General features: G+C 40.4%; 1 protein-coding gene across 2 annotated transcripts; it reads right to left on the bottom strand.

Moving 5' to 3' along the window:
* Positions 1 to 515: 515 nt before the first annotated feature.
* ASPM (assembly factor for spindle microtubules) lies at positions 516 to 24,809 on the bottom strand (the record flags this gene model as incomplete). Of its 2 annotated transcripts, XM_081010749.1 has the most annotated exons (25): positions 516 to 881; positions 972 to 1,144; positions 1,915 to 2,091; positions 2,402 to 2,556; positions 3,452 to 3,644; positions 4,446 to 4,616; positions 5,067 to 5,201; positions 6,384 to 9,731; positions 10,038 to 10,172; positions 10,287 to 10,409; positions 10,519 to 10,664; positions 10,772 to 10,976; positions 12,280 to 12,495; positions 13,818 to 13,903; positions 13,991 to 14,136; positions 14,231 to 14,406; positions 15,079 to 15,209; positions 15,300 to 15,441; positions 15,930 to 15,997; positions 16,219 to 16,461; positions 18,214 to 18,360; positions 18,713 to 18,808; positions 20,098 to 21,391; positions 22,671 to 22,814; positions 24,489 to 24,809. In XM_081010749.1, 25 exons carry the CDS (start codon positions 24,807 to 24,809, stop codon positions 776 to 778), a joined length of 8,277 nt encoding a protein of 2,758 aa, XP_080866875.1. In that variant the 3' UTR covers positions 516 to 775. The 2 variants fall into 2 exon arrangements, 1 of the variants encoding a protein (XP_080866875.1); XR_013987824.1 differs by lacking the exons at positions 516 to 881; positions 972 to 1,144; positions 1,915 to 2,091; positions 2,402 to 2,556 and having other exon boundaries at positions 3,506 to 3,644; positions 6,376 to 9,731.
* Positions 24,810 to 26,744: the final 1,935 nt, after the last annotated feature.

Here is a 26,744-nt window from a genome sequence, read left to right as displayed (position 1 = left end):
GTTGCTGCTTTAGCTATGCTGTTTCAGAGAGGAGACCAGCGAATGAAAAAAGAAGCAAAATGATTTGCTGATGGGCAATGAAAGACTGATTTCCACCAGCATAAGGGAGAACTCTTTAGAAGTCATTTATCGATGGTATTTTACCCCAGTACATCTGGATCATGGGTAAAGTATCAGGATCCCCTTTGTGTTGGCAGGAAGCAGGGGTCTTATTGGCAGCAGAGCTGTGCTGAAGTTCAGAAATTTTGGAAACAAGTATACAAGTATACTACACTTGTAGGTAAAAATGATCTTGGATCCTAAACTATGTATTTTGTCTATTTTTGATAAAAGTAATGAGAAAGGTAGCACTTACAACTAATATGGTTCAGCTTGTTTTCCATAGCAGATTGCTCAGATTCACAATGTGGAATACATGCATATGCAGATATCAAATCTATTTTGCTAGGCTTAATGGTTATAGATCCCAAATCTCCAAGAACATCAAAACAAAATAAAAACCATAGCCAACAATGTAAACAGAATGGTTTCCATTTTATTGTACAAAATCTCAGCCTTTAAAAAAAATACATAGTTTAGTTTGTTACTTACAAATCATATCCAAGTAATTAATAAAGACAATACCAATCACAAGCTGACATACAAAAATGTGCAGTAAAACTGAGGTATCACAAATATATACTGATAAAATTGGATATAGATTTATATGACACTTTACATAATATGAAAGCTGATCCTGACAATACTTTTTTTTAATATCATTTTAAGTCATTCTTTAGTAATAAGGAATTCCAAGTGTATCCAATACCATTTGAATTGCTTGCAGAGGATCAACAATCTCTTTTATATTATCTTTCCTTAAAACCCATTCTGGTCTCTGCCTGTAGGTTAAAGGGGAGGAAATTGTACTGAAAAAGCAGGATTTTTTTCTCTCTTTTAAGCACGGAAATTGAAAGGTTAGGATTTCTTACCTTGAAACTATTGTTGTCCTTAGAGGAGTTGCTGGGACAGAGAAATGCCCATTTTTGTATGCGGCCAACTTCTGTTTGGCAAGCATTCTTCGTGCATCCATTTGATGTTTCCGTGCTGTGAGTTTAAACAGGCTCTGAAGGCGAGTAACTACTCGTGAGCTGCCTCGGATCTCCTAAAAATTAAACCACATTTTACAGTTAAATACAGTGTAATGCTTAGCTCAATGAAACCTGAAAGGAATAAACTTTTAGGAAACACACAGAAAAGCACCAGTTTTAATGGAAGTTATAAGACCCCTCACCATCCAATCCTAGAGTGACACAGTTCCAAAGCTTGCCTGTCAAAGATCTGAAGGAGCGTCTCCACCCCCATCGTTCTACCCAGACACTGAGGTCCAGCACCGAGGGCCTTCTGGCGGTTCCCTCACTGCGAGAAGCCAAGCTACAGGGAACCAGGCAGAGGGCCTTCTCGGTAGTGGCGCCTTCCCTGTGGAACACCCTCCCACCAGATGTCAAAGAGAACAACAACTACCAGGCTTTTAGAAGACATCTGAAGGCAGCCCTGTTTCGGGAAGCTTTTAATGTTTGATGTATTATAGTATTTTAATATTCTTTTGGAAGCCGCCCAGAGTGGCCGGGGAAGCCCAGCCAGATGGGCGGGGTATAAATAATAAATTATTATTATTATTATTATCCTCCAACAGCACCATTGCTGTTCCCAAATATCAGGTCTCCAGCTTAAACACTCCTCTTCCTTTCTCAACAGAGGTAAAATGCATTTGGCACTAACTGGCTGTGTAAAATAGCAGCTTTAACACACTACCAGCCGTATTTGTATATTACGAGCCACTGTGGCAAATCTCTCCCGCTCATCCCTCACAAACGGGAAAACAATTTCACAATAGTTAATGATGGGATGGAGTGGAGAGCAACCAAAACTTACAGAAGCTCTTCTTGAGTCCTTTGAAAGAAGAGCAAGCAGGCAGCACGTCTTGGTAAAAATGCTTCCACCTTTCTCTGAAACTTTGTCGCCAGCTCTCTCTCTGTACATTTGAAGTAGGTCCAGTAAAGTATCAACACAATTCTCCACTGTATAAACCGCTTCAGTTGTCTTTTCATACTTGAAAAGAAAAACAGTTCTGGTTAAGTACTTTCCCTCCAACTTTGAGCAAAGAAGGTCTCATTGTATTTGAGACAGTTTTAACAGACTTCTTACACTGGATATATATAGTACAGTGTAAAGAAAACAGCAAAACAACACTCTGACGACTGTTAGTGGATTTGCAGGAAGGAGTGTCCTCACTCCTGCCCCATTCTGAATTGGAGCTCTCAAGTCCAAGAGCAGCGATCAAGAGCAGCTCTAAGCCCCAAATTCTGGCAATAAAAAGGGGACTGAGACCATTCAACAAAACTTGAAAATGCAGAAGTACCTTTGACAAATTAAGCAGGACCTGGACAGAATAACGTATGACATCCATGCTAGGGACACTGCGATTGCAACTCCGTATCAAAGTAAAAATAGTGGGTACCGCTTCATTCTGGACCATACTTTCACAGCAAACGGGTGATAGTCGGGTAACAACCTCTGGAGAGGGAGCGAGAAAGGAATATGGATCAGCCTATTTTCAGGGTGGCAACAGTTGGACAAAATGCACCATGGAAATAGTGGCCAGTTCTCATTGACACACAGAAATTGAGATGGAGCTATGGTTCTCTATTGGGGGTCTGTGGCACCCATCAACTGTCATGGGCAGCATGGCACCCAAAAGCACATGTTTCCGGGCACCATGCAGGTCCTGTGACTTGCACAAGCACACACCCAAATTCTGCACTGGGACATGTTGGAGGGCATGGTGGCACCATTCACATAACAAAAACCACCACAGAAATATCAACATTTTCAAAAGTAGGGGGTCCATGGCATTGCTTTTGAAAAACAAGGGGTCTGTGGTACTTAGCTAATGGGGAACCACCGGGGTAGAGAAGTTTCATGCTTCTCAGTGCATGAAGTGGGGTTGGATTGGATTGGATGCCATTCTACTCTGGTCAAATGATCCCATTTTCCACCACACACCAGGAAAACTAGTCCTTCCAATATGAAAGTACAGTGGTACCTCAGTTCTCAAACATAATCCTTTCTGGAAAACCATTTGAGTTCCAAAATTTTCGAAAATTGAGGTGCAAAGGGCTGTCTGCAAATTCAATTGAGAAAATGGAAAAACACACAGCGGAAGCTGTTCGAATTCCGAGGCGTGTTTGAAAACAGAAGCATTTCTTTCCGGGTTTTCGACGTTCAGGTTCTGAAACATTCATCAATGGAGAAATTCGAGAACCGAGGTACCACTGTACTAGGCAGGTAATAATGATGTAATTCCACCACCACCCCATCTTTACTGCTACACCTTTTATGTTGGTAAATTTGTAGAAATAATGGTATTAATGGTGTATTGGGAATTATTTTTAATCTAAAAAATACAAACCCAAGTCTTTTAAAGCTGCCAGAATGTAAGAAAAGTGTTTATATTTGAGAAGCCGATCAATGGCAAGTGCTGTTCTGTTGCATAGCTTCTTATCTTCGTTGCTTTCTTTATTGGCAATCGACAAGCTATCTCGCAGAGCTCTCGTTTTTGCTGTGTCAGTCTTCTTCCTACATAAATACCCTCTCCACAGTGACTTATGATGGATGAGGGTGCAAGGGGGAAAGTGATTCATATTGAAGGAAAGGGAGAGGAGAAAGCCTGTTACATTACGGAATATAATTTTATGGTTTTCCAACCAATTCTAGCACAATTAATATTTTGCATTCAGTGGCTTCCAGGCATCATTCAGTGATCAGAAGCAGAACAGAAAAGACGTGTTCATATCTCAGCTGATTTTATTCTTATCTTTCTCTTTTTCAGTGGTTTCTAGAAAGTTTGCTTTATGTTTACTGACGGGTTTTGACAATTAAAGCAGCATATAAATACAGAAAATAGTCAGATTTTTAGATAAAAGGTGGATTTTTAGATAAAAGGTTAGATAAAAGGTAGTTTAGATAAAAAACTACGCCAATTCCATTCGCCACAGTGAATAAGTGAAAGGAAAGTCCAAATGTAGACATTAAGAATGGAGCCATGCACCCCATTAGAATCCATAAGAATATCATTCCTGCTGTGGCAATAGTCCCATCATCCTTAGCAAACGCAGGAAGTGCCTTCTATCAAGTCAGGCCATTAGTACATCTTGCTCCTAGGGAGAGATTACCAAAGGCTGGTAGTGACTCCTGTGTTTCAGACAGGGGTCATATACAGCCCACCTGAAGATGTCAGGGGCTGACTGTGGGCTTTTTGTATTCAAAGCTCTATCACTAAGCTGTGGCCCTTACCACTTCATGCCCCATGGTTACAACTCTCACACATAAGAATAAAACAAGGCCTTAAATATAACCATATGACTCAATAAAACAGAAGCAGTCTCTCTAGGATCTTGGTTTACCTGAAATTTAGTTACTCCATTGATTAGGGCTTCTTGGTTCATGCCTTCCTGAACCGCATTTGCAGCTACATTTCCACAACTCTTCCGTCTCCTCACCCTTCTTTGTATTTTAATAATATTCTCACGATCTTGAAGGTATCTCCTCCTCTGCAGTTTTGCTCGATACCACCTCTGCTTAAACACACACAGGACAAAGAGAAAAATATTTTCTCGCTAAGATTACCTACACATTTGTAAAGGAATTAAAGAGATGGTCTTGATGAAACTTGGAACTTCAAGACATGTGTAAGTACAGTGGTACCTCGGGTTAAGAACTTAATTCGTTCTGGAGGTCCGTTCTTAACCTGAAACTGTTCTTAACCTGAGGTACTTTAGCTAATGGGGTCTCCGTCTCCCGCTGCACTGCAGCAGCAATTTCTGTTCTCATCCTGAAGCAAAGCTCTTAACCCTATTTCTGGGTTAGTGGAGTCTGTAACCTGAAGTGTCTGTAACCTGAAGCGTCTGTAACCCGAGGTACCACTGTAACATGAACTAATAAAAAAGACTGAGCATTTTCAAAAACAGAAGAGGCACTTGGTAGAAAGAAGCTCCTAGAGCAATACATTTGTTCTAAAAGCTAACCTGAATGTACAGAACTGAAGAGAGCTGCAAGTGTGCTTGCTTCGAGTGAAAAGCTCTGTAAGCCCTCTGAATTCTAACAGCAGCGAGATGATGATATGCAGCAGCTGCAAAACGAAGGAGAAAACTCTGCCGGCTCTGTGCCAAAACCATAAGGGAGGGGGGACATAAAAACATTCAAAATGTATAAAACGGCATCACAATTGTAACAGCAGTAAAAATATTTATCAGTGTATCACAGTCGGTATAATACTAAAAGTGAAAGTTACTTCTTGGTGAACACTCATTAATAATCTGTACAGCCTGCCTTAAACATTACCATGGAAGAGGTTGGGAAGGGGCGTTCCACAACCATGGGGAACACCACAAAAAGGTTGTGCCCACCCATCTTACCTCTCTGCCTGGCAGTCATGCAAGCAAGGCCCCTGTACCAATCTTGAATCCCTGGGTCATATGGGCATAGATAGTTCTGTAAGGACCTTAATCCAAAACTGTAAGGTCATGGCCAGGCAATTTGACTACCAGCAGTAGACATGTATCTCAAATATATCTCTCCACCCCCATCATTCAGCCCAGACTCTGAGGGCCAGCTCTGAGGGCCTTCTGGCAGTTCCCTCACTGCAAAAAGTGAGGTTACAGGGAACCAGGCAGAGGGCCTTGTCGGTAATGGCGCCCACCCTGTGGAAAGCCTTCCCATCAGATGTCAAGGAAATAAATCACTATCTGACTTTTAGAAGACATCTGAAGGCAGCCCTGTTTAGGGAAGTTTTTAATGTTTGATGTTCTATTGTGCTTTTAATTCTGTTGAGAGCTGTGCAGAGTGGGGAGAATTAATAATAATAATAATAATAATAATAATAATACCCAAGGAACTTGAACAAGAAAGTTGCAAACCAGCTTGCTCTAACGAAAGACTAGAACTTCCCCCTGCACCACTACCACTTTTGGTTACGGCTTTCACTTCCGCTTCTGAATCAGTAGAAAAAAATTCACAAGATCTAGACAAATTTAAGCACTTTTTAAAAATACCTTAGATTTTGATAAAAGACAGATTTGGGGCCTTTGCTACAAGCTATTTTGTATAGAAAAACATACAGTATCTCCTTTTGCTGGTATACTATTTTGTATAACATAGAAGACCAGCAGAACAGAAAAAAGCACAGAATGAGGTTTAGGATTCAAAGAGGGAAAGAACATATGCATTATAATAAGAATCTAGCCATAATGCCCACCCTGCTTTTGACTCAGAGGAGTGGTTCTTGTGTACATATATTACAGGAATCAGTAACAAGTAATGTTGAAGCAAGTATACCTAAATACCTGGATACTTTTCAATCTGCAGAGCCTTAGATGTTCAAGGAAACTCCTGACTGTAGCTTGCATAATGATGATGCTCTTCAAAGTTTGCAAATAAGCTATTCTTTGGTGTTTCATAGCCAGGTAAGACCGATAACGCCGCTGTATTAAAAGTGCAGCTTCCCAGTATTTCTGGTATTGTTCTATGGCTTTATTTGTACGGCGATGAGTCTGTACTGCAGTAGCTGCTGTTTTGAGGCGAATAAACTTTCTACGAGCCACAGTCATGCGAATGAAGGACTGAATCTTCCTGGCCGCACAAATTTTCTTTGCCTTTCGGCGTGCTACCGTTCCACGATAGGCAGACTGAATAGTTATCACAGCCCTGCGTATCAACTTGTAATGTCTGCGCTGGACATGCATTCGGTAGAGAGACTGGATGAGAGTTGCTGCAACGTGCATAACTTTCACTTCTTGCCGTGTTGTTAACTCTCCGTATGTGGACTGAATCATTACAGAAGAGTTCTTAATTGCCAGGTGTGTATTTTGCTGGTGTTTTCCCTTTAGGTAAGACTGGTAGGAATTTTGTATGGTGACAGCAGCACCTCTCAGCTTTAGGTAAGAGACCCTAGCCCTGTGCATTCTAAATGTTGCTTGAATTACCTTTGCTGCTAAGTGTTTGCGCTCAATTTCCTTCCTGATTTTAAATCCTCTGTAGAAAGACTGGACACAGATAACTGCTGCACAAACAGAAACGTATTCCTGAGCCAGCCTCCTTGCCAGAACCGACGCTCTGTACCGTCTCTGAAGGACTACAGCAGCTGCTTTCAAAGCAAGGTATTTTCTACGTTCTCTCTGCATTTTAAAATTCCGCTGAAGCACAATGGCAGCTTGGTGCCTTTGCTGACATCGTCTTGCCTTCATCCAGCGAAAAGCTTTCTGGATGCAAATGGCGGCACTTTTAGCAGAGGAATACTGCTGGGCTGCAGTTTTGCACAGCTTATTGGCCCTGACTTGAACCTGTATAACTTTGGCTGCCCGTTGTAATTTTTTGTAGGAACACTGCTGCCTGTGCCTTCTGTAGTTACTCTGTATGACTGTTGCAGCATAATGTTGTTCCCTCAAGATGCATCGCACTTTCGTTCCTCTGTAAGCAGCCTGAAGAACTAAAGCAGAGTGGCGATATTTTAAGTAGAGTCCTCTAGCGTGTTTCATCTCACGGTATGCTCTATAATGCTGCTGTATGGAAACAGAAGCAAGCTTCACAGCTTGGTATCGAGTATAAGCTGTACGTCTTCTAAAGGCTGCTTGGATAACCGTAGCAGCTCCATGCATTTGGCTCACACGTTTCCTGGCCAGCAGGCCTCTGAAGGCAGACTGTATTACAATGGCAGCTTTATAGAGCTGGACATACTCTTCACGCTGCTGTTTAGAGAGTACCATTGCTCGGTACTTCCTCTGAATTGTCACAGCAGCTGCCTTAAGAGAAGCAAACCTTTGCCTCTGAAGAAAAGTTCTGAATCGCCTTTGGATGGTGGTGGCAGCCATATGCATCTTTTGCAAATGGAGCCTCGCTTTCATACCTCGGAAGGCAGCCTGTATTTGGATGGCAGAAGTCTTCATCTGCCTGTATTTGCGCATCTGAGCATTGCGACGTTTACAACCACAATACCACTGCTCAATCAGTTTTGCCGCTGCTGTTAGCTGCAGGAAACATTTTCGCTGCTTGTACATTCGATAAAATGACTGAATAGAAGTTGCAGACTGGTGCAAAGCTTTTAGCTCCTGTCTAACTTTCATCCCCCTGTAGGCAGCCTGAAGTACAAGAGAAGCCTTCCTTAACTTGAGATATTTCCCCCGTTCCATTCTCCCTCTGCAATGAGCTCTGTAGTGCCTCTGAATTACAACTGCTGACAGTTTCATTGCCTGATATCTAACCTTACTCTGATGCATTTTAAACATGGCTTGGATAACTGCTGCTTGGTGCATGCGTTGAATTTCACGCCTTGCTCTTACGCTTCTGTAAATTGCTTGCATTTTAACAACTGCAACCTTTAAAGTGAGATATTCCTGCCTTTCACTCCTGGCTAGGACAGCAGCACGATACCACCTTTGAACCTTAATGGCAGCCCCTCTGAAACTTTTAAACTTTGTTTGACTGATGTGCATCCTGAAATAGGACTGTATGACTACTGCAGCGTGGTGCTGTCTTTGGATTGCCTTCCTCACAACCCTCCCTCTCCAAGCTGCCTGGAGTTGTACAATGCTATTGCGAAGCACAACATATTCCTGCTGCTGTTTTCTGCCCAAAAGTTTGGCTCTGTAGTGCTGCTGAAGTGTTTGAGCAGCATTTCTCACCATCCTGAACTTTTTCAGAGCCATGTATTTCCTAAAGGCAGATTGTATTTTAATTGCGGCAGCATGCCAGCTCTTAATGCATTTCTTTACTTGCCAGGAACGCAGAGCTGCCTGCAAGTAAATTACAGCTGTTCTTGTCTTCAAAAACCTTGTTCTGATTTTGGAAGCCCTGTACCATCTCTGAATCACAAGGGTAGCTTGAATCAAAGCTTGGTATTTTCTCCTTGCAGCATAAGCCCTCAAAGCAGACTGGATCTTAACAGCAGCCGTTTTCTGACACTTAAACATTTTCCGTACTTTATAGCCCCTGTAAGCTGCTTGCAAACACACAGCAGCCTTTTTTAGCTGTAAGAACTTCAGCCTCAGAAAAATTTGCTTTCTGTATGCACGGTAGTGTACCTGAATGACACAGGCAGCTCTGACTTGTCTACACAATAAACGAGCTTTCATTCCTCTATAAGCAGATTGCAGGAATATAGCTGCTGAACGTTTCTGCAAATATGTTTCCCTGTCAATTTTCCTCATCCTGTAAGCTCTGTAACGCTTCTGAATAGCCACCACACACAGTCTTTTCCGTTTGTAAATGAATTTAGCTTGAAGACATCTGAACAAGGCCTGTATCTTGATAACACTGTGTCTGATATGTAAGTAATTGTTTCGATCTCTGGTCATCCTGTACCATGACTGAATTACAACTGCAGCTCTCTCTTTCTTTGCCAGTTCAGTTGCTTGCAGTCGCTTCTCTATTTCAACTTTTGATTTCATTTTGTAGCCTTTCCATCTTCTAAATGCAGACTGAATCACAAGCGCTGCCTGTTTCATACTTTGATATTTTTGGCGATGGGCTTCTGCTATCAAAAAAGCCCTGAAGTGCCTCTGAATAGTGAGAGCAGCCCAGCAAACTTTTTTATAAGCAGCAACAGCAAGGAATGTTCTTATCCTTGCTTGCACAATAATTGTATATTGCCGAAGCTGCAAGTATTTTCTTCTTGCGTTGTATCTTCTCCAGTAAGTCTGGGGTGGAAAAAGTGACACACAGCTGTAAGAATCAGATTTCACTGCACATTTACAGTTTTAATACAAGAAAAATGGCCAATTCTTTCTATGCATATATTTTAAGTAAGCTGGTGGACTCGAACAATAAAATTCAATATTCTTTATACAAAAGTATGGCATATAAAGTGTTCTAACAGTGAACCATATTTTACTTGATTCTGAAATCTTATTCTGGGCAGAAATGAAACAGCACCTGGCAATATCAATCGGCTAGGAAATGCAGTAATTTTGACATAGTAATTTCACATGAAAAGTCAATCATACCTGAATGACAACAGAAGATACTCTTTCAACTTCTTCCTGCTTTGCTTTTTTTAATTTCTGAAGTTTCACCTGGGCCATGTATTTTCTCCAATGCTTCTGAATTACAACTGCACCTTTGGATTTTTCTTCAAAAATCTAGCAAAATAAAAATTCCACTGCTGATTGAGTATGCCCATATAGCATTGATAGATACTGTAGAATCTATCTCCTGATAATTTAGGAAACATGCAAAGTAACTCAGAGAAATACCTTTGCTAATCTTGTTTTCAATCTGTGTTCCCTCCACACTGACTGAATCAGTCGAGCTGCTCGAATCTCTTTAGAAAGATTTACAAGTCGCGAACAAAGAAATGACACATAGGCAATAACTACCTACAGAAAACCAAGAGAGCAGAGAACATACAGAAACTTAGCAAGTTGCGATAAAAGTAAGTTGTGACTGAACAAGGCAATGGTGAATTGTAAAGACATGGTTGACTACCTTCTCATCAGGAATTGTATTAGACATGTCTGAATGGTGAATCATAGCAGGAACACCACCAAGGTCTGAAATTGCAGCATTAATCAGCTGGAAGTTTCTCTTCTCATTGTCAAGGAGTTCTTTATAAAGCACGGAAGAAGTTATAGCTTTATTTTAAAAAAAAAAACAGACAAAAAAGATTAAATTTATTAAGTCAAAAAAAGTGGTAATAAGCATCTTCCCTCTGCCTTCAATAATCATTTAATGAACTCACTTTCATCAAAAGCTCCATTGAGTACAGTCAGAGAAGAATCAGACTCAGAGGAAGAATTTAGAGTAACTGTACCACTTTTGGTGCATTCTACTGTTAGAGTTGTGCGCTGGCAGATAGCTTCCAAAGGCACATAACATGGATGATAATGATGAATCAAATAACACAACACTCTTCCATCCGAGAAGGATACTGTAAAGTTTTCAACCTAGTTAAAAACACAAAACCAGTTAAGCAAATATTTTCTGCCAGTGGCTTCTCTATTTGAAGGTTTGTATCAGCATACCATGTGCTAATAAAGCTGAATTCTAGGCCTCCATTTCTGAACTCTAGCCTACTCAACAATGCATTCCTTTCTTCCGATGGCTTTTCTTTTCTTTTCTTTTCTTTTTGAAAAGCAAATCTAGAGGGGGAAATACCCTTCCTACACCACAGTATTCAAAGTCTGAAAATTACTAACTTTAATACCCCTTGCTCTTTACAGCCAGATAATTGTGGTAATAATCTTCTTTTACTTGGGGTTCTCTAGGGGTTATTATATTGGAACACTTGCAGAAATTACAGTGGCATGAAATCTTCAAAAACAGTACTAAGTTAAAGTATAAATTTGTAGTGTACCAAAGAAAATCAGGTTAGGATCTGCTTGTCCTGTTTGGTACAACAAACCTTAAAGAAAGATGTTCTATAAAAACACAGTATTTGGTTATTTACCTTTGGCAGCTTTCAGAATAGTAAGTTCTAAGAGATGTGCATCGGATGGGCCACAGCTCAGTGGCAGTGCATCTGTTTTGCATGCAAAGGTCCCGGGTTCAATCCCCAGCATCTCCAGGTAGGAACAGGAATGTCCCATCTAAAACCCTGGAGTTCTGCAGCCATTCAGTGCAAACAATACTGAGTTAAATGGACTGAGTTAAATGGTCTGACTCAGTACAAGGTTGTTTCCTACCATTTTCCAATTCTTTCCAAGAAGCAACTTGGACCATGAAACAAGTAAATTTATCCTTAGTGTTCGTCAGATTAGCTTTGATGCATCAACAACAAGTTACCATTTGATATGGCCGTCGTTGTAGATTTAAACAGTCCATCCAAATGTTTCCTTTAAACCAGTTTGTTGGAAAGGAAAGGGGAACCTATTGATTTTGTCAGTACTGTTTCATAGGAACATATGTAAATCCCTAATGTCAGGTCATTAGGCCCCCTCCCCCACAAAAGGATGACATCCTAGCATCAATGAAGTTTAATAAGAAATGGGCAGGCAAGATTGCGGCAAGTACAGCCCATTATGCCATTTTCCAGTCATTTATAATGCACCATAATAAAAACATGCTGAACAGCCAAATAAATAAATATCTCCTTAAATCTCAGTCCCGCTGATTAAAACTGGCTTCCATCAATTAGTAAAGCAAAGTTGTGGTCTATCAAATAATACTTTCATCCCTTGTTTGCTTATTGGGGAGGAAACAGAACAGAGATGTGTCACTACAGAGATTGATTATTGGGAAAGTTTTTACCTTGACATTGTAAAACCCACAGACAGTATTGACCCAATCCATGAGCATCTTTACATTTTCACTGCAGCTTTCGGATGAATAAAAGTTACTGCTGTCTTTTCTCACTTTGTTGGCAACACGAGATTCTAAAGCAGCAGACTTCACTTTTGTAACGTGCATGTTCTTCAAAAAATCAATTTCTTCTTTCAACTGATCCCTATCAAGGGAAACCTCCACCTAAACAAGAACAAATTTAAAATATTATTTCTAAAGATGAGAGTTTCTGATCTTTAGGGATATGTAAATCACTGTATTTCTCAAAGCATTGTCAAAGTTGACAAATAACAACTATGTTATCAGGACAATGCTAGCAGAACAAGTCCAAACATGTTTATTCAAAAGCAACTCTCATTTAACTTAACGAAGCTTACTCTGCAAGCAGCAAGATGTGTTTTCCAGAAAACCTTGTTTTAGAAAATGAACTTATGAAACAGCGGTAACATTTTTCAGTAGAAAGATAAAGCACTGAAAATATCCTGGCCCACATCACTGCTCTGAGGTGAATATAGCAATTGCAGACTAAGGTGGAACATTTGGTGGCAGAACAATGTCAAACCTGACAAAACACAAACTTGCTCTGGTTTAAAATTTGGAGATGGCTAAATAACATATGAAAGAAAATGTAAACTGTTTATCCACCTGTATAACCAATTTAAGATGAACAAGAACTCTTTCGACTCCACAGCACATTTTGTTATGTGATAAAATTCATCAAGACTATTTTTCCATAATTAATTGCAATGATCGTAAATTTGTTGATAGTATTTTTAAAGGCATCAGACCTCGATGTCTTCCCTTTTTTGATGCACCAGTTCTGTACATCTCATGTAACATTTCACATCACTACCAATTATAAAAGCATAGCTCATCTAACTATGTAAGACATACGGCCTTTTCTCCCACATATTCAGTGTTCCCCATCTTGCAACTTGTGTAGGGGTTACGTTCCAGGGATTGTGTGCAAAGCTGAAGCTGCATGTAGTTAAAACCCCAGAATCTCCCTAACAGCAGCACCTCTACCTTTCCAAAGCTGGTGTGACTTGGTCCCCCATGCAAGGCTCTCCACCTTGCTTACCGGGCTCTGGGAGATCCTGCAAGATCTCACACAAGAACCTCCCAGAACCCAGGAAGCAAGGTGGAGAAGCTTAAAAGCTCTTTCCACACTTTCTGTGATTTCACAATCACAATTTCTGTGATTTCAACAAGCTGGCTGCCAGCATAAAGCTGTGATTGTACAAGTTAAATGTATGGAAGTTGGGAGTCAACTGTACTGATGTTCTACTTTACATGCAGTTGGTGAGGTCATCTCTGTGCATTTGGTATAGGCATGGAATTGCTTTTGAGAACTGCCCTTCAGTAGTATTGGCTTCTATATACAGGCCATTTTTTATACAGCACCCCATTTTTTTGAAGATACAATATTGCAAGTCCTAGATGCATACTACACATCTTCAATATATGTTGCAGAGATTAACTGCCAAAAAATCATTACGCAATACCTGAAAAGCAAATACTATTTTCCACAGCAGTGCAAGTGTTTTCTCTCTATGCCGGTCCACAATATCCTTAGCGTCAATCGATGTACCTATAAATCAGTCAAATAAGTTACTGATTTGCAGCATCCACACATTTATTTTATAAGGGGACTACTTTCTACTTTGCTGGCACTTACCATGTTCATCTTCCAACTGTATTCCATGATCTTTTAGTACTTCAAAGGCAATCTTGACATTATGCAACTTTTGAAGTCTACTTATTGCAGGAACTCTTAATTTTTTGGAAAGACTCCAGTTTGACGACAGTAGTTCCAATGCTCTTCTGAAAATACAAAGATACCATGTTAAAAATATAGCCCATTTCCTCAAGTGAAATCCTTCTATAACTTCAGCAATAAAATGCAGTGAAGACTTACACTAGACGAATGCCACATTGCAAATCTGTGGCTAGATTTGTTACAGCAAAGTCAAACTCATCGAGTGGAGTCTGCACGTGATGAACTGGAAAGCCCAGGAAATATAGATGGCGAGAAAGATCACCTTCTCCACTTAGAAAATCTCGGGAAAATGCCAGCAGTATCTCTTTACTAGACTAGAGAAAAGGCAACAAATTACATTCATGCAAGATTATCAGTTCTGTGCGCACATCATGGGGCTCATTTTCAAGTAAACAGCCATAAGACTGTACTGCAAGGAAAACAGGAATTCTCTTAACTTCCAGTATGTTTAACCAGTCATAGACTTTAGTCACAAACATTAATAAGACTACTACCTACCACAGTCAATAAAAAGAAATTGCTAATACGGAGAATTGTCAGACATGTTGATGGAAGTCCAAAAAGAAGTAGTTGGTGAGAATTGGATGTTTCATTTTGTATAAATTTATGTTGGAAAAATTAATAAAAATTATTTATAAAAAAGGGGGGGAAAGAAATTGCTAAATGCCTATTCCTCAGCTAATAAGCACACAAAATCAAGCTGCATTTGATAATGGCAACTTAAAATTCCTGTTCCAGCCACAGAAGAAAATTACCACCTCGGGAAACAAATGTAAGTCTTAAAATTAGTATCTTGTGGCTTCCACACATATACACTCAAATCTACTAACATTTCTTCTTCCTATATTCATTCTGCCCTCTTTTGTTTTTCTTATGTAACACTGGTACTACTTCTTTTAATGGAAAATTCAATTTTTTAAAATTAGCAAAAAAAAAAAAAAAACTAATTATGCACAAAACAAAAATAGAGGCTTAAATTGGAATACCTTGAATTCTGCATTTTTACAAAAGAGGCAAGGATCATGATCAATAATTCTAGATAGCTTGGCGCGATCAAGAAAGCAAACTAGCAGAAGAAGTTTTTTCAGCGTAAATTTTGACAATGCTTCTTCGTGTCCTGTAAGAACAATATCAGATTGTATGTAGAGCTGCATCTTAAAAAGTATAAAACAGATTATAAAACAGCAAAAAATAAATAAATACCTACCATCTCGATACAAGTGAGGCACACTTGGGTGCCTATATTCAGCTGCAATATCTGGATTCCACAACAAGCGATTAAGTATAAACATTGCCAGGCCCATTACATCGCTGTTGCTCTCTAAGGCAATTAGCTCACCATAGACTACCTTTCATTAATGAGAGAAAGAAAATCCACTTTAAATAAAACAAAAACCTTGCAGCAATAGAATTCAGATCTTCACAGCAGATTTATTAAAAGAACTATAGCAATATAATATTAATTATATTTCCCTTGACCACGAGTGATGGCAGATGACAGGCAGGCAGGTGCCGGGTAGGGGGGTGGCCTCATGGTTCCCCACCCTTCATAGTTGTCAACGTTTCCCTTTTTTAAAGGGAAATTCCCTTATTCCAAATAGGATTCCTCGCAAGAAAAGGGAAAAGCTGACAGCTATGCATCCTTGCCTTTGAGTCATGAAATAAAGATAATATCAAAGTCTTAAGACCAGTTCTACGGATTACCGGCAGTCACTATCACCAAGCTTTATGTCCCTAAGGTTGATTACTACAGATTCCAGTACAAATCTTAGCAATTCTACAAGAGAATATCTTGCTCAAAGAACGCTTTGTAAACATTAAGAAAATACAAACTTACTTCCAGACCTATGCGCAACCATAGTGGGTTATAGCATAAAAGCCAGTTGAGGATTTTCTGTCTTTCACCTGCAATGGACACAGAAGCAAAAGCAGGATAATATAAAAATCTGGAAAGGTTGTTATACCTAAGAATATACCGTGAAATTGCTATTATCAAGCTGTGGATTGTTGATTATAGAACTGAAGGCCATAAATAGACCTGGCCACGTTCTTGTATACAATTTCCCACCACAGTTCAATTTTTCTACATATGTGTAGGAATATCTGGAACACAGCTACATTCTTACCAATATCCTTCCAGAGATGTCTGTCCTTCCGAATTAACAAGTGTTTTGATTCAATTTCAATCTCCAGCCTTTTTATTGCCTTGACCATCTCGTTTGATGTAAACAAACGGCAAGCAGATCGACGAAGTTTGTTCAGCTTGCACCGTGCTGTATAAGCTCTTAGGGATACTTCTTCTTTAGTTGGTGCTCTAGGAACACTTGGTTTATGAGACTCTGTTCCCAAGATAACGGACACGGCATTGACTGGAGAGAAAACAGTTGCAAGTGTTAAAATCTACTTGGTATTATAACTTTTGTTGTAATATGTTTGTAATTTTTTCTTGATTTCATTGAGGAGATAAAGAACTGTACAACTTTTAGAAGACATCTGAAGGCAGCCCTGCATCGATAGGTTTTTAATGCTTGATGTTTTATTATGTTTTAATATACAGTGGTACCTCGGGTTACATACGCTTCAGGTTACATACTCCGCTAACCCAGAAATAGTGCTTCAGGTTAAGAACTTTGCTTCAGGATGAGAACAGAGATCGTGCTCCAGCGGCGCGGCAGCAGCAGGAGGCCCCATTAGCTAAAGTGGTGCTTCAGGTTAAGAACAGTTTCAGGTTAAGTACGGACCTCCGGAACGAATTAAGTACTTAACCCGAGATACCACTGTAGGCTGTAAGTCGCCCAGAGTGGCTGATGAAACAGAGCCAATAATAATAATAACCTTTTTGTAAACCATTTTGAGGGTTGTTGGGGTTTTGTTTTTTTACAATTGAGCGATGTATAAATTTTATGAAATAATTAAAATATAGCCTCCTTCCACAAAGTGCAGTTTATTTCACTGGCTTGAATCAACTGGATCAAAATACCCATAGAAGCACAATGTTTTGATTGGGTGGGAAAGCTGAATTAATGGATTGTTCTTCCTTGCTGTAGGAAACTGGGCTTACTGGCCTCTTGACCCTCTGCCACCTACGATGCTATGATAATATTTGCAATCTTTGAAGAGAGTTCACACAAACTTTACCCAGTGTGCATCCAGGATTATACAAGCTCAAAGGAAAGGGTGCATTTATAAGTCATGGTAAACCACAGCTAAAGGTCTACACTGAACGTGCAGATCACTCACACTTCGCTACTGCCCACTAACAGGAAGGACAGGAGCAACGTACCAAGATTCTTGGCTATGGGTTTCACACAAACTAGGGATTATGGCTTGAAGCAGAACTAGCCAGTATTGGAAAGCCAAAAATGAACTTCCTTCAGTTGTTGCTAGCAGATGAGAGCAATGACCTTCCGTGCCAACTCTGAAACACTTGCTAAAAACTTCTATTCTGCCAGGTCTATGAAGGCAATTAAAGGGTATCTCACCCACAATGATCTATTGATGTTTGTTTTAAATTTCTTTTTGCTTTTAATTTGTTTTTAACTTTTTATGCTATTGTTTAGTTTTGTTTTTATATTGTTGTAAACCGCTGCGATATATTCATGATACAGCGGTATATAAATATTATTTTATAATAAATAAAGCAAGAAATGCTCCAATATGCTAACAATGGAAGCACGCAAAGGGAGTGGCACTTTTTCGGCTCCACAATCAATTTTGTAAACTGAGTGAGATGACTGGTGGGCAGAAGAGGCTGCAGATCTACCACCCAACTTAGGAATTGATGGGTTTAAAGCGTTCCAAAAAAGTAACACCGAGTAACAGAAGGAGCACTTCACATGTGAGCTTTCAAGTTAAAGTAGCTCTGTGCATATGAGTGCAGAACGTCAGCTCAAATGAAATAGCACATCAGATTACATACATTTATTTGAAGTGATGGTCATTTATCAGTTTTAAGTAATTTTGTTATATTTTGTATTCCCAGTGGAAATAGTATTGTTACACTAATATTTATATTGACAAGAAAATTCATGAAAAGATTTTAAAGTAAGCAAACTGGATTGCTGAAGTCTAGAGTAATTCTTATATATGTGAAACATTAAGACCCTGCAAATCTCTTTTACCTTGTGAAGTGTCTGTTTTCACAGTGAAGTCATCAGGAGTAAGCACAAAATTCAACCACCAAGTAAAACCTCGTTGCTGTTTCTCTTTCCAGCACTCATCGTAAAACATATTCTTGGCCACAAAAGGCATTGGATGTCTAGGAATGTCTTTGAAAAAAGATTAAAAGTTACATTACATCTCAATTATGGACACCAGGTTGGATCCAGAGATCCACCCATGGAAGAAGGTAGGTAGGAGGTGACTTTCCCAGTGAGGAGCTCTGCTCAGTGGGGTAGACTGCGGCGCAGGGCCTGAGACACCTTTTCCAAGGGCAGCACAACAGCAATGAAAACATGTATTAATTTGCAGGCTTTTACTTTTGGAATATGCCTATACTCTGAAGTTGTACTGGTCAATCTAATTTCAGCTAAAATATAGCAAATGTGTTGAAACTGCCACTTGCACCAAGAGACTTTTGTTTTCGTGGAGAATAACAGAGCACAAAGAATTTATTTTCACCTGTTTTTAAAGGTTTCACAAATGTCAGCTGAGACTGTGCCACTGGAATAATGTTCTTTGTTTTCCTACCAGTCCTCCATTTTTTAGATAAGGAACCTGAAAATTAGAACAAGAACGAATTGTAATATTGTGAAGAACACAACAGAAAGAGACAACAAGAGGGGGAAAAGAGAATGGCAGAAATATATTACTAGATTCCTCTGGAAGGGGAAGAAACCAAAAAAGAAAGCGGTGGATTTTCCTTGCCTTTAGTATTATGAGGCATCCTGTTTATGCTGGTTAAAAGAATGGCTATTATTAAAAAATACTGATGGTTTATTAGACCTATTTGGCTGGCATGCATATCTGTGGTACGAGAAGGTTAAAGTTTATAAAGCTTTTTGAACCATGTAGTAAGCAAAGCTTATGGGGAAAATATAAAAAAATCATTAGAACAAAAAACACCATGGTGGCTTTCACCACTGGAGGCGATGTCTCTAAAAAAAATTAACATGAGAAATGATTGGGTATCTTATAAATAATTATTAATGGAAATAGATCATGAGTTGAAATTAAAGAGGTTTGAGGAGGATTATTAACTGATTGGTTAAAATACCATCAACTTAATGATATATTTAAGATGGATAAAAAGAAAGGTTTCTTTAATGAAACCTCTAAATTTGAAAAGGAGCTGTTAGAAGATAAGACTACATTACTTTCAAAAATGTAAAAATTATTCTTAGAATGGTATACAAAAGACAAAAAGGTCAAATCAATGATACACTGGGTGAGAGATTTTGAATATAATATACAATTGGCAGAATGGGGGAGGTTATGGAATCAGGATTTAAAGTTCACAACATGCTTTACTTTGAAAGAAAAGTATATGAAAATTATGTACCGTTGGTATTTAACCTCTAGTAAATTAGCTAAAATGTATAAAGCAAGATCAAATGAATGCTGGAAATGTAAAGATAAAGAGGGCACCTTATATGTGGTAGACTTGTAAAGTAGTAAAAGAATTTTGGGAGATGATATATAATGAATTGAAAAAAATGTTTAAAACAACCTTTCCTAAGAAACCAGAAGCTTTTCTCTTAGGAATTCTAGGTGCCAAAATTCCAAGGGACTAGAAGAGACTATTTATATATGTGACTACTGCTGCCCAGACAATATTAGCCCAGAGATGAAAAGAAGGCATGGTCCCTACCAGAGAAGAATGACAGATTAAACTGATGGACTACTCTGACTCAATGTCAAATGAAAGCAATACGCTTTAGGCCTATCAAATGAATGTAATTTGTTTGAAGAGCAGCTATAAATGGTCACAGTTGGTCTTTATCATCAATCCATGGCAAATATTTTATTTAACATATCCAAATAAACAGAAAAAAAGGTTAAATTACCTGGTTTCTTTTTCTGACTTTGCTTTTCTCCGTTCACACATTTGGGATTCGATGCTTTCAAAGCACTGCAATCTTCATTTTCCACAAAGGACATCATTTTTTTTCTTGCAAAGTTCTCCACATATTTACCACTTTCGCTATTAGTATCTTCTAAATATTCTCCACTTTTTCTTTTATGACTATGTGACGTTCTTCCTAAGCAAGCTGAAGCTGTTTCAATTCTGTGATATATAACTGGAGGTTCTATAACTGGAAGTTCTGGCAACATTTTCATTTTTGCTGTTTCAGGAACATTATCCACAGATCGCTGAATTGCATTAGAAAGGCATTTTCTAGATTTTGGTTTTAATAAGTTCCTTCCTTGTCCCTCAGGACAACCTGACTTACTTTTAGTAACTGTGTTGCACAACAGAGGCCTTTTTTTACCATGTTCTTTCTGGAAGCAGCAAATTTGATCTGGGTCATTTTTCTTGCACCCACTTGCATTTCGTTCAAACTTTTCAAACTGAAATGTTGCATTTTTTTTACTGTGTGCATCATTAAGTTGCTTGCTTGAAAAATGAGACTCCACAGGAAAAGTAAAAATTTGCCTTCTTTCCTTCTGTTGTGAACAAATTGTGTAAGATCCCAAACTTGAAGAATGGGACACCGATTTATGTACTTGTGAAGTTGGCTGAATAACTATTTGATTCTCTTTTAAAAACTGATCAGGTGAAAGAACTGGCACTCTTGTAGCTATAGCAGGCTCTTCACAAAGTTCATAGCTATTGTGTACAAAAGAATCAGGGCTTAAAATTTTCCTGTGATTCAGTGGAAAGCTTTTCAGATTTTCTGGTGTGCAAACTGAATCTGTGCTAGAACTTTCCACTTTCACTGAACTAATATGTCCACTTTCCAATTTCGTTTCCACAAGATCGTCACACTTTGGCATAAAAGTACAGGTCTGTTTTGTATCCTGCTGTAATTCATTATATGGTGCTGTACCAATAACAAAATATGGAATTGATCTCCCCATTGAAAGAGGGGAATTAGTGACATGCTGTTTTTCTTGCAGTATGGGATCAGTTGGAGAGTGTAAGAAGCTATTTTCTAAGAGGATTACACTGTTCCCACTAGGTGAAATGCTGCATCCATTCACTTCCAAGTTCTCACAGGCTTGGAGAGGGCTTCTAACTCTTCCAGTTTTTTTGGACATCTGAAAAGTTTCATTTATATTTTTGATTATGGGAAGTTTCTTCTGATATTGTGATTGCCGTGAAGGAGCTCTCTTTTTAACTGTATCCCAAAGACTTTTCTGAAAATGACACCAACACAAATATCCAGTTATTAATGTGCATATACTGAGAGCCCTTATTAGCTACGTAGCCCTTCCTCTTCCTCACTGTATAAATAATGCTGCTCATAGCCTACTTAATGCTGAGAAATACAGGCGTTCCCCCCCCCCCCAGTTACGCAATGCTCCAGGGCCCTGCACGTATAAGGAGAATTGCATTGTGTGAGCAGCACCCTCTAAAAGCCTCTTAATGCTCATTTCTTTCCTGCTCTCCAGCTATCTGTCCATACAACTCTCTCTTCAACTAGAGTTGAAGCTTTGGGCTGGCTGATGGATGTGTGGAAAAGTGGCTGCTGTTGATGCACTATCACACATAAGAGCTGCTAGTTGAGGAGGCTGAGCAGCCGAAGAAAAGTGCCACTGCGCCTCCGGTCCCTTTGGAGCTTCTTCCTCCCTCACTGTAGTCCTCTTCAGCTCCTTGCAAGCCATAAGGACTCTCCAGCTCTCTCCTGGTTTGAATCTACTGTGGTACCTCTGTTTATAGACAGGATCCATTCCGGAGGCACGGCTGTATCCCAAAAGGTCCATAACTGGAGGCGCCCTTCTGCACACGCATGTGGTGCCATTGAGCACTTCTCCACACACAGCGAAACCCGGAAGTATACACTTCCAGGGTTGCCACGTTCGTAACCCAAAGATTACATATCCAGAGGGATACATAACCCAAGGTACTGTATTTATTTAATTCCCATCGCCACGCATGTGTAGTTGCACGCATGTCAATCGCATGTAAGTGGAGGGGTGCCTGTACTATTTTTTCCAGCAAGTATGAGTAGTGACACAACTTCGCAAAGTAAAAGGAAATAAGAAGCTATGAAGAGCCCATGTATTGTCATTTTAAAAAAAATACTCAGAATTCATACAGGTAGCATCGCTGCATATTTATTCACACTGGGCATTTTTAATGGTGTAGATTTCAGAACATCTGGCAATGCTAGGGATGGTTAAAATCAAACCAAGGAAGGTATATCAAGAATTAAGCAGGGGACAGTGAAAGAGACCTAGGGAGACTTTCCAAAACCTTGTACCTCTCAGATCTATTACCTATGGAAACCCCTGACAATACCACATCAGAAAGTTTAGTTTCTGAAACTTCAACATGCACTGCACAACATTCACTCCTACCAGTGGTTTACAAAGAGGCATTTTCAATATACTACAGCACTTGTATAACCGGATGGTCACTTTGGAAGCCAAAGCAGACTGGGAAAGTTTTTTTATGCATATATACGTTCCGTACCTTTTTCTTTGTAGACTGTTCAGCAGAACCCAGCAAAACTGCTTGATGTTTAACAACATCATTTACAACAAAAGTTATGAGCTCCCGCACTTTACCACCTTCCAGTGGTGTCCACGTTACTGAAATTAATATTCTCTCTCCAGACTGCAAAAGAAAAGCATAAAACATAGAAAGATGGTTTATTTCATTTGACAGGCAACTGCAGGACTTCTCAATTTACAATCTCTTTCCATTTCTGTGTATGCCACAAATGATGTCTAAATATTTTTGGCTAGATTGCATCCCCCCATCAAATAACGTATGAGCCATATACGAATGTGGTTAGTATTTTGCAGCAGTGCAATGCTGCACCTGCGGAGATACAAAGGCTACAGTGGGCAGAAAAAGAATAGCATAGAAAAGAAGTTGATAGAACAATATTAGCCAGTAAGCTGTTCACAATACCAGGTTTAGGACCTCACCTTGAATCAGAAAAAGACCAGTTAAACCACAGCACAACACTTCAGTCAATGCAGAAACGCACAAGAAAAATGGTACATATACACACTAGAGATCTCATATCCCCAGGCCTCTCCTTCACAGAACACTTATCTGTGTGGACCCCAAACATTAGAAATTGAAAGCTTAAACCACCCATCCCAAATCAGGCAAGATAGACAGACTTTTTTCCCATTTTCCTAATAAGTGGTTTACCCCGTTATGCTATAAAATCCTTTAGCAAACTCTCCTAAAATCTATTGGGCACATTCCTTATGGCTAAAAATACTCTGCAAATATGTAGTCACACTATAAAGATATATGCATTACCCTATTTCATGCAATGATATTCTATTGTACATCATCATTGGTAAGAACTGCTGATAAATCGTCTGTGAATATCCTAGTATTCTCTTTTGATTCAACATACATTTGTCACCTTGAGTAAAGTTTTGTCTGTAGAAACAATTGATTGTTGTTACACACTACTAATATTACTACTCTCCAGTGAAAAGTTCCTGGGTGTTACAAGTGTATACAGGGCCGGATTTAGGTCTGATGAGGCCCTTAGCTACTGAAGGTAATGTCCAGCTGTCCTTTGTCAACAACAAATTGTTGCTGTTTTTTGCGCTGAATATATGCTATAAGGTAATTTATGAACCTAATAGGTATCTAAAGCCATTTGCACATAACAAACAGGAGCCTACACAACACAAAACACTGTTGATGTAGGTTTTATTCTATTTTTTATCTTATATTTTGGAAATGTACATCCAGTTTTCTTTTCCTTTATTTTTTTGGGGGCCCCCAAGAGAGTGGGGCCCTGAGCTATACCTTGTTTAGCTTATATGTAAATCCGGCACTGAGTGTGTACCTGGACTCACATGTGCACAGCCAACACTCATACATGTTCGTATACACACAGCTGACAGGTTTAGGATCTCTTCACTTAAAATCATATGCAAAGTTACACACACCCACACACAAATATATACGTGTGTGTGTGTGAGAGAGAGAGAGAGAGAGAGAGAGTGTATATATGCAAACATATGCAAAGTTACACACCCACAAATATATATATATATATATATATATATATATAAATATGTGTGTGTGTGTATATATGTATGTATGTATATGTATATATGTATATATGTGTGTGTGTGTGTATATATGCAAAGTTACACAAACACAGACACATATATATTACACACGCGGAGCTCCGTCCCTACTTTAACCCTTCCTTAACCGGGGCAGAGCTTCTTACTGGCCAGCAACAGGCCCGAGCAGGGACGCCCCCTCCCCACCTTCCTTGATCAGTCCCCCCGCCGCTCTCCTCACCTGCAGCAGCCAGTGGCGCGGCTCCTGCACGGCGAAGCCCTTGGCGGCGGGCGGGGGTCTCCCGACGACCACGCGGACGGGCTCGGCGTTCGGGTTCTCGAGAGCCAGGCGTCGGAGGCGCGACGTGCCCACGCGGACGGCGCCGAAGCTGAGCACGGGCGCCGGCGAGAAGGGGACCAGCGTCAGCGCGGCGTCGGCCTCCTCTTCGCCGCCGCCGTCCCCTTCGCCGGCCGTAGCCCAGCGCCGCCGCCGCCGCCCCGGGCCGCCGGGACTCGCCCTCCGGAGCCCCGTCGCTCCCCCGTCCTGCCTCGAGACGGCCATGGCTCCGTCGACCAAGGTGGGTCCCCGCCTCCTCGTCGCCGCCGGTTCCTTCTCCCCTCAGGAATACGGTCAAGGGCCTCGACAGCAAACCGCCTGTCTCCCCCTCCCCTCCCCCCTCGCAACCCGACAATAACAATGATCCTCGGCAGTTAGGAGTCCCAACCGCCAGTCCCGAATTTCAAACCCGGCCGCCCCCACCAATCAGGGCGGCGTCCGTGAGAAACGCGAGGCCAATCGCCGCGCGGAACGCCCCCGCACCCAATCGCCGCGCGCACCGTTCGGAAAACGCCAGCCAATGGGTTGGGGCCTTCCCTCCGCCCTCTTTGGCCAGAGCGATCGGCGGCGCCCTTCAACCAATGGCGAGCGGGAGTTTTCCTTTAAAACTGGCGCATGCGCGGGGCGGGAGAGTGGGCTTACAATAGGCTGCGGTGAGACCTCTAGCATCGAGTCGGGCAGCGGGGGAAATTATTTTTGTTGTTCTTGTTAATTAATAACTATATACAATTGATTGTACTAATATTATATTATAATATAATATAATAATGTATTAGAATAATATATAACCATTAATTATATACAATTAAGCATAATAATACCATATAGTATAATAATATAATAATATATAATTATCAATATAATTTTTTGTTGTTAGAACAACCTCTTTTTTGAATCGCTCTTACAAACAAGCTGCTACAAAGTAAGGAAAATGATTCAAATTCAGCTACAAGTCACAATACAAAGGTTGCAGGTTTCATCCTCTTAATAGACAGCTGCATAATCCTACCTTGCAGACAGATGGTCCTCAGAGTTTCTTATTGGTTGTTGGTCATGTGCGCCTCTCTGCATTGTGGGAGTCGATACACCCTTCATAATCTCATTGCCTAAGATGACGTTGTCTGCTACCAGTCAGGAGAAGTGCCCCCCCTTTTAACTTTGATCAGTTAGGGTTGCCATTTTTCAAAATCTACACATCCAACATGGGTTACCATACGTCTGGATTCCCCTGGGCATCCATGTTATTTTCACCCAGGCTGTTTCCGACCACTGAATCCCATTTCTGTCCATTTCTATGAAAACCCCACATTTCACAGTGCCCCAGAAAATGAGCCTTCAGCACCCTAATACGGGGGGTTGTGATTTCAGCAAGAACCCAACATTGTACAATGTGGTGAGTGCTGATCTTTGTTCATGAGGAACAGTGAAGCCAGAGAGAATGTGGATCGGGGGGGGGGGGGGCAGCTGCTTGATTCAAGAAGACTTCAGGGACATCACTTTTGAAGAAGAGAGAGAACCATTTCTCTTTACTTTTCTTATGAAGCCAGCTCTAGATCTTTTCTAAATAAATTGAATAAAACTGCTTAACCCACTGAAAGATATGTTTGAAAAATGAATCACTCCAAAGAGGCTTCAAACAACAACCAAAGGCCCCCTGCAACGTCTGGCGGCAGAAACCCCAAAAATGAGCCTTTGGCCCCCTGAGCAATTTTGCCAAAAATATGATGTCGTCTGATTTACTCCGAAACAGCGCCAAACACCATCAAAAGGCTCCCTGCAATGTTTGGCAGTGAGAATCCAATGTTTCCCAGCCCCCCACAAAACCAGCCTTCGACACCCTAGCCCATGGGGTCATGGTTTCACCGAAAACCCAAGGTCATCCCCTGCATGGCAGCCGTACAATTGTCTTGTGAGCCAGTGTGGTGAAGTGGTTGAGAGTGGTTGAAGACTGTCGCGACAGGACTCCCACCTGCCACAAGGTGAAACAAGATGGGAGCCCCGAACAAAAGGGAACCCAAACTTTTATTAGCTGCTAATCCCCATGTTACACACACCACAAACTACATCACTAATACATCATGGTTACATCATGAAAGGGGAGGTCTGGTGGCAGTAATCTGAGCATCCCAGATCCTGCCCCATGCCATCCCTTGCCCTCCA

This window comes from Podarcis pityusensis (assembly GCF_964106645.2).
Source record: "Podarcis pityusensis genome assembly, chromosome: 6".
NCBI lineage: Eukaryota > Metazoa > Chordata > Lepidosauria > Squamata > Lacertidae > Podarcis > Podarcis pityusensis.
Note: the sequence above shows the minus strand (reverse complement) of the source record. Positions and strands in the feature narration are given on the sequence as shown.